We start from the raw sequence: 7778 nt of genomic DNA, 5'->3' as shown, positions 1-7778 counted from the left end.
GAGAGAAGTTTTGCCTACGAATGTAGTCTGTCCGGAGATACGAATATCTTTGTCTGGCTGTGGAAAGAGAAGATAAAGACACCTGGATCTTTAGAGAGTTTTTTAAACCATCTACCCATGTACGAGTAGGTAGGTATGACTTTTAAGTTTTAAATTTCGAGACCTTTTTGCATATCTCTCTCTCTCTCCCTCAAGGCTAGCCATTGTTTGAGTTAAGCAAATAATATTTTCACTGTAGGCACCTACATAGGTACCTTAGCTTTGTAAGATGTAAAGGTGACATCATCCACTAGTACTGTTACTATGACATATGGCGTGGGTAGATCCTCAGGTAGGTTGGGTATTTTGAGATGCTTCAGTGATATATAAACTGGAAAAAGAGAAAAGTCATGGTTAAATAATTTCATTAATTTTTATTATGACATGGTCCAGCTATGAAAAAGGGAGCAAAAAATCTTGGACCCATCATCCATAAACTCTGGGGAGCACTTTATTTTGTTACACTCAGTAGTTCCAAAACATACCTACTTATCCTATGTCTCCATTGAATTTAGAGGCAGAGTAAAATGGAGAGTTAATTTTGCAGAATGCGAGCATGTGGAGGATATACTGATTTAAAATTAATTCACCCCCAAACTCACCAGCAAACAAATCCATAATCTCCATGAACCGACCCAAGCGTACAAACCCTTGAACTGTCACCATCTTGTCTCGCAGATCCAAATCATTAGCCAGTGGAATAATAGCTGCCTCAAAACTATCCTGCATTGAGCGGACAGGGAGCTCATCCTGACTCTTGGGTAAATATTTGAGCAGATGATCCCGCTGTAGTCTACAAGAAACGTTAATTCTCACATCACGGGAATCCTATGTCTCTAGATCCTGACGATAGCACATTGCTCTCAAGAGCCTGAAGTGTGAAGGACGCCCTCAAATCTTCCGCAGCAGTGTTATACTTCAAATGTTTTTCTTGAGCATGCCTCTTAGCGATTGTATTCCAAGTATGAGAATGAGATGTAGATACTTCATATATCTGAGCTTTCAGTAAACCTCATGCATCACATTCACTGCTTGTTTCAGTGATTCTAGTTCCCTACTGATCTTAGCTCAGTGTTTATAAGTGTTGGACACTTAGAATAAAGTGTTTACTTACATCAAATCCCTTCAGTCTGGCTACATCCATCATATCATCCGCATTCTTAGGCACCTCATGCATCACATTCACTGCTTGTTTCAGCGATTCTAGTTCCCTACTGATCTTGGCTCAGTGTTTATAAGTGTTGGACACTTAGATTAAAGTGTTTACTTACATCAAATCCCTTCAGTCTGGCTACATCCATCATATCATCGGCATTCTTAGGCACCTCATGCATCACATTCACTGCTTGTTTCAATGATTCTAGTTCCCTACTGATCTTAGCTCAGTGTTTATAAGTGTTGGACATTTAGATTAAAGTGTTTACTTACATCAAATCCCTTCAGTCTGGCTACATCCATCATATCATCCGCATTCTTAGGCACCTCATGCATCACATTCACTGCTTGTTTCAATGATTCTAGTTCCCTACTGATCTTAGCTCAGTGTTTATAAGTGTTGGACAGTTAGATTAAAGTCTTTACTTACATCAAATCCCTTCAGTCTGGCTACATCCATCATATCATCCGCATTCTTAGGCACCTCATGCATCACATTCACTGCTTGTTTCAATGATTCTAGTTCCCTACTGATCTTAGCTCAGTGTTTATAAGTGTTGGACACTTAGATTAAAGTGTTTACTTACATCAAATCCCTTCAGTCTGGCTACATCCATCATATCATCCGCATTCTTAGGCACCTCATGCATCACATTCACTGCTTGTTTCAATGATTCTAGTTCCCTACTGATCTTAGCTCAGTGTTTATAAGTGTTGGACACTTAGATTAAAGTGTTTACTTACATCAAATCCCTTCAGTCTGGCTACATCCATCATATCATCCGCATTCTTAGGCACCTCATGCATCACATTCACTGCTTGTTTCAATGATTCTAGTTCCCTACTGATCTTAGCTCAGTGTTTATAAGTGTTGGACACTTAGATTAAAGTGTTTACTTACATCAAATCCCTTCAGTCTGGCTACATCCATCATATCATCCGCATTCTTAGGCACCTCATGCATCACATTCACTGCTTGTTTCAATGATTCTAGTTCCCTACTGATCTTAGCTCAGTGTTTATAAGTGTTGGACATATAGGACATCCAGTAGGAGGTTGTATTTGGTGATCCGTTGAACTGGTTTGATGAGGAGATCGGTTCAGCTGTAGCTTTGTGGCCGAAGCTTGATCCGAATATTCCTGCGAAAATGGGAGAAAAAGTGTGTTTAATTAACGTAAAGAATTCCAAATTTTTTTAAACTCTACAAAAAAAAAAAAATAAATTAAAATAATAATAATCGTATTTCGACTACAAAAATGTTCGAATGAGAGCCTAGTTAGTCTGGAGGGTAGCTTGTAAGCGCTGCGGTCGAAGGTTCATTCCCACCCCTGGGGTGGATTTTATCGCGTAAACAGATAAAGTTCGTTCTAGGAACGGCTGGCTGTCTCCTATCCTGGTGCTCGTTCCTTCTCTTCTTCGCCTGTTCGGTCTATAATACAGTAACCTCAGCAGTTACAAGTATTATAGCAGCTCTACTCATATCACCTTAACAAACTGCTACAGATACTCTATTCAAATTTTATATCTCTCTCGGCATAGATCTGATCCTCGTATGAATCTCTCGTAAGCTCTGTATCAAACTTATTGAGTTAGCTTCGACCCACCGCATCGTTTCTCGGGATAGAATTCCGTAGAAGTAGCGAAACTTATTGAGTACTGACCCACCCGTTTCGGTGTTCTTTCTTACCTCGAAATAGTTGTCAATGTGTTCGGATACAATGTGTTCAGATACGGGTTTGTTCTGACAGTACACCACATACATGGATAGCTTTCTCTCATATCGTTTGAACAGGGGACCAATCTCTTCAGGATGTTCTATGCACCTCTCTAGGGCTTTCAGGAAAATACTGCGGGGAGAAAAGGAGAGAGAGATGAGTTAGTTGAATCAAGATTTGAAGGCACGCCCAGTGGTAACGAGGTTGCTTGCCATGTGGAAGGTGCCGGTTTCGATCAAACCATCGTCAAAGAAAATTGCACTATTTCGATGGCCAATTTTTAAACAGGTTACTTTCTGGTGTTCTCGTGTTGACCCATCACCTAAATGGGAAGTATTGTGTCTCATATCGCCCATCTGATGAGAGGCATAGGTACTACGGATTACGGAACGGGGATGCTACGACACAGAAATAAAAACGGCGGTGAAACACTCCATCTGGACAATCGGGTGCCTTTTCCTGACCCACATTAAAAAAGAGAGCAAGATTTTTCTTTGAATAACCAAACGTTAAAACCCTGTGAATCAAGAACAAGTTAATCGAACTGGTAGCTATTCTAATAATAGAATCAAAGACTCACTCTCTATGCCATTCATAGATGGCTTCTATATTGCCAAACACCATCTTGTGCTTGCCACAGCTGAGATCTTCAGGCATTGGGATGGTACTGTTGGGATCTCGCATCTCGCCTAGATACCCTTCCACTACCAGCGCCAAGTCTCGTACATAGTCCCGCTCTGTTTCCACGAGCTCGGTGATTATGTGACCTGCGGAGTGAAAGGGAATGAAATTAAAGGGGTTTGAAGACGAAAATTGTGTTTGGACTTTTTGAGGAAAACAGCCTTATCATTATATTTTTCATTTATTTACCGCGGGTTCGATTCCCGCCCGGGGCGGATTTTACCCTGATGGGATAATGTTCGTTCTCGGAACGGCTGGCTTTCTCCTATCCTGTCTTTCTTCTCTCTTCGATTTCGGAACGATAAGACCATAGCAGTTACAGTTCCCTCTGTCAAACCTCTTTAAAAAAAATGATTTATTTATTAGAAAAATGACCTCATATTCAATTTCTAGCATTTGAAACCACTTTATTATTAATATTGTAACGTTAGCTAGAAGGGCACAGGACTGTAAGAGATGCCCGATTTCGGGGAATTTTCTTCGAGCAAAGGGTCTTGATTTAGGTTAAAATGATTTATTTATTAGAAAAATGACCTCATATTCAATTTCTAGCATTTGAAACCACTTTATTATTAATATTGTAACGTTAGCTAGGGGGAGAAGAGCACAGGACTGTAAGGGATGCCCGATTTTGGCGAATTTTCTTCGAGCAAAGGGTCTTGCTATAGGTTGAACTTGACTTGTAATAGAGGGGTACAGGAGAGGTCTTGGTAGATTGTCAGATTAGAACTAAAAGTTGGGCGTGCTCGTTCTCAGAACGGCTAGCTTTCTCCTATCTCTCTTCGATTTCGGGACGATAAGACCATAGCAGTTACAGTTCCCTCTATCAAACTCTCTTCACAAATGGGTTTGTGTTTCTGCTAATTTTAATTTTTTTCACCCCCCCCCTCTCTTGTTTTTGCGGCCCGCCAACTCTCTACCTTGGTCTCTTGCGGCCCTCGGGTGCCCTAAGGTTGGACAACCCTGGTCTAAACGTAGCCCAATTTACTATTATTGCATTAGACCAAAACTACTGAACAAAATCGAATCCAGGGCTTTTTAACGGGTTTTCCTTACAAAGAATTTCCCTTTTTTTCTGACCTTTTTTTACCACTGTGAAAAGTCTCTTATTTACCTAATGTTCAGCTCTGATGTAGGTATTGTTCTAATGCTGTTGCACTTATGTACCTATTATATTGTGTTATGTGTCTACTATGTAGGTATAGGTATCATTATATTGCACCTATGTAGGTATATTATTATGTTAAGTCCAGGGAGACCAAGAGTGCGTGTAATGTCACTCACAAGAGTATTATAGGATACAATAATATATAGTCTGTCCGTTTTAGCTTGAGAATTATCGAGTCATGAAAAGCAACGTTGCTCGAGGTTGGTATTCGGATGGGTTATCATCTAAGTCTAAGCAATCGCCTATTGCTCAGGCTTTTCCCGACCTCACTTAGGCTGGGTGAGGAGGGGCTATCTTATCACCGAATGAAGGGTAAAACCCCCGTCACTTATCAGTTATTCAGTTATATTAGGTAAAGTCAGTGACGTCTGACTATAATACAGTCAAGCCTGTCTAATTGGGAAACCTGGATAAACAGGACAACATCGTGGCCCCTTCATTTGTAATTGGGAAGTCTGGATAAATGGGAAAAAATTGCCGGAGCCTTGGATTTCCAATTATACAGGTTCGATTCGAATGTAAGTTTACGGAAAAATTGATAACGCCAGAAGATTTTTTTTTAGTACAATCTCCCCTCGATGACATTTAGTTACAATGGTATATAACACAATTTGTTTGGTTTGCAGGTTCTTAAGCTGTGTCCACACCTAGTCGACTTCGTCGATCGACGTCGACTGAAACCGTACACTGCCTTGACAACATAAATTCACCTCGTCGATCGACGGGGTCGACTATGTGTGAACACAGCTTTACTGTTTGGACCTCGTCACAAAAACTCTCAAGCTAAAGGGGACAGAGTGTAATGCTGTACAGGACATAGGTTACTAATATGTATAACATGTGGCCTGTAGCGTGCCGTGCCGCATGATACATTGACGTGATCCTAAGCATTAATACAAGTGTAGGCAGATGAAACCCATGTCCTATATGTCCCTAACATGAGCTTCTTGAGTCCTTTCGTAGAAGAGGTATTCATGACTGGTGACGAGTTGGACAAAATAAGGTTTGAATATTAATGATTTTCATGTACCGAGAAGTTGTTCTTCTGTGTATGCAGAGATTGCAGAGTCATCCCTAATCTCAACCTTAGCTCTGTACAACCACCACTCCTAGCATTTAGATTTAGCTACCTTATATCCAAGCTTTTAAAGGAACAATGCAAATTAGTATTAAACATACTTAGAATAAAATAAAGTAAGACCGACCACGTAACTGCAGAAATGTATTTCTGAGTGTAGTGGGTCTTAAAAAACCATTTTATCTTTTAGGAGACTCTTTTTACCATTTTCCAGTAACCTTCATAAGTAGATAAATTCCTCTGGAAATTGGCATTGAAATCTACCGACCTGCTACTTGTGTTTTTGACAAGACAAGTTGATATTCAATCTGGGCTTGTCGATTTCAATCATGCCTCAATTTCTCGTTTATTTCCCTCCGCTTTCAAGTGATTTTGTTGCACTTTCTACTGTCAATTTATTTCACTCTTCCTCTCTTCTTCTTTCTCCTTCTCTAATCTAGTCTAACGTAACGTTTTCATACATCCTGACAGGCTCTCCCTTAAGGATTGCTGTATGTTTCCGACCCTTCTAAGATAAACGTGGAGGTAATACTTTCTAGTTTGTATATATTTATCTCACGAGAAAAGAAAAGATGAAGTTGCAATTGCATTTAAAAGAACGCCTGGAAAAAAGGTTTGTTTGGGGATGTATAGGTAAGAGGAAATGGGTGGTAGGCCTGGTAGGCATTGAGGGTTTAGGAAAATTATTGGATTCCTTGCTAATTTTCCCTGTATAATTGCTGTTTTTTGGCAGCATCTTGGAAAAAAAATGCACTTAATCTTGAAAAGGCCTTCCTTCCTAGCGAGGAAAATGTTTTTTTTCCGCTTCCTGGAATTATCAAATGAGGACCACCTTTCCCTGTTCCTCAGATCTCGGATCTCATTAACGGTAGCACTAAAGAGGCTGTCAATGACTATGACGATAGTTTATTGTCATCACACTGCATGTCATTCTAACTGCATTGGTTACGCACATACACACACACATGCAATATTCTCAATAATCAATGTACGTAGTATTGCGATAGTGACCATAGTATGACCTCATTGGAGTGCGGACATGACATTTTGAACCTAGCGGAAAATGTCAGTACCCAAGTAGGTAGATAAGTACCTACGTGTGTAGGTAGATAAGTATGTATGTGTGTGACTCATTATTTCGCAGTGAAAGTGTATTACGTGTGATTCTTGGGGAGGGAGATTGGCTGAAAAAAAATTGGCATGAAAATCCTGGAATTGATCAAAACTTTTTTTTAGAGATTTAATAGAGGGAACTGTAACTGTCAACGAGGTCATGCAAACCACGGGTCTACGGGAGGCATATTGGGAAGACAGGGCCATTTGGCAGAGGAAGCTTGTCGAGGGAATGGATCAACTTCGGTCTGAGATGCCACGGCAGTAAGTAAGTAATAATGGAGGTTTTATCGTGCGGGAATCGGAGAAAGACGGACAACAGGATAGGAGAAAGCCAACTGCTCCGAGAACGAACCTTATGGATAAAGTTCGCGGGTGGGAGTCCAACCCATAACGCAAGTATTGAGGGGAGAAATGAGAGAAGAAACTTGTGTCCTGATGTTAATAAAGGTTAGATATATCTACCTAATTAATTACCGTGTTATAGGTAATTCTTGAAAACTTGGAAAAACTTCATTTGCTATCATTATCACATTAGGTTTTCCCCAGCCCCACTTAGGCTGGACAAGGTTAACCTCTCGCCTATTGTAGGGTAAAACCCTTGACACTATAAACGTTCACAAGTATACATTGATGTTAAATCCGTATCAAACGATCACATCATAATTAAAAAGGAATTTTAATTGTGTTGTTCCCCGCTTAATACACTACGCTAAATTTTGACTTGACTTGGACTTGAACCACAAACCTCCAGATCCGAAGTCCACCGCGCTAACCACTACACCACTGAGGTCGGTTTCATAATTATTATCTACATTGGAATAAAAC

General features: G+C 40.2%; 2 protein-coding genes across 2 annotated transcripts; both read right to left on the bottom strand.

Moving 5' to 3' along the window:
- Positions 1 to 6: 6 nt before the first annotated feature.
- LOC113467954 (acyl-coenzyme A thioesterase 9, mitochondrial-like) lies at positions 7 to 820 on the bottom strand (the record flags this gene model as incomplete). The annotated part of the gene is made up of 3 exons (XM_026824486.1): positions 642 to 820; positions 255 to 370; positions 7 to 57 (listed from the first exon to the last, which is right to left on the bottom strand). Coding segments are annotated over exons 1-3 (294 nt in total), but the record flags the coding sequence as incomplete, so codon positions are not given.
- A 1414-nt stretch (positions 821 to 2234) lies between these two features.
- LOC103510456 (triple functional domain protein-like) lies at positions 2235 to 5625 on the bottom strand. The gene is made up of 4 exons (XM_008475118.1): positions 5598 to 5625; positions 3491 to 3677; positions 2882 to 3042; positions 2235 to 2332 (listed from the first exon to the last, which is right to left on the bottom strand). The coding sequence occupies exons 1-4, from the start codon at positions 5623 to 5625 to the stop codon at positions 2295 to 2297; spliced, it is 414 nt and encodes a 137-aa protein (XP_008473340.1). The 3' UTR covers positions 2235 to 2294.
- Between the last annotated feature and the right edge of the window lie 2153 nt (positions 5626 to 7778).

This window comes from Diaphorina citri, unplaced genomic scaffold, assembly GCF_000475195.1.
Source record: "Diaphorina citri unplaced genomic scaffold, Diaci psyllid genome assembly version 1.1 scaffold600, whole genome shotgun sequence".
Taxonomy (NCBI): Eukaryota; Metazoa; Arthropoda; class Insecta; order Hemiptera; family Psyllidae; genus Diaphorina; species Diaphorina citri.
This window is presented reverse-complemented; position numbering and strand designations above follow the sequence as displayed.

Bases quoted from the DNA above. Each gene is read 5' to 3' on its own strand.
- LOC103510456 (XM_008475118.1), bottom strand. From the start codon at position 5,625: ATGCGGCACGGCACGCTACAGGCCACAT. The intron at 3,678-5,597 runs GTTATACATATT...TTCACTCCGCAG, and splicing joins CGGCACGCTACAGGCCACAT to GTCACATAATCACCGAGCTC. The intron at 2,333-2,881 runs TAAGAAAGAACA...ATTTTCGCAGGA, and splicing joins CATTGACAACTATTTCGAGG to ATATTCGGATCAAGCTTCGG.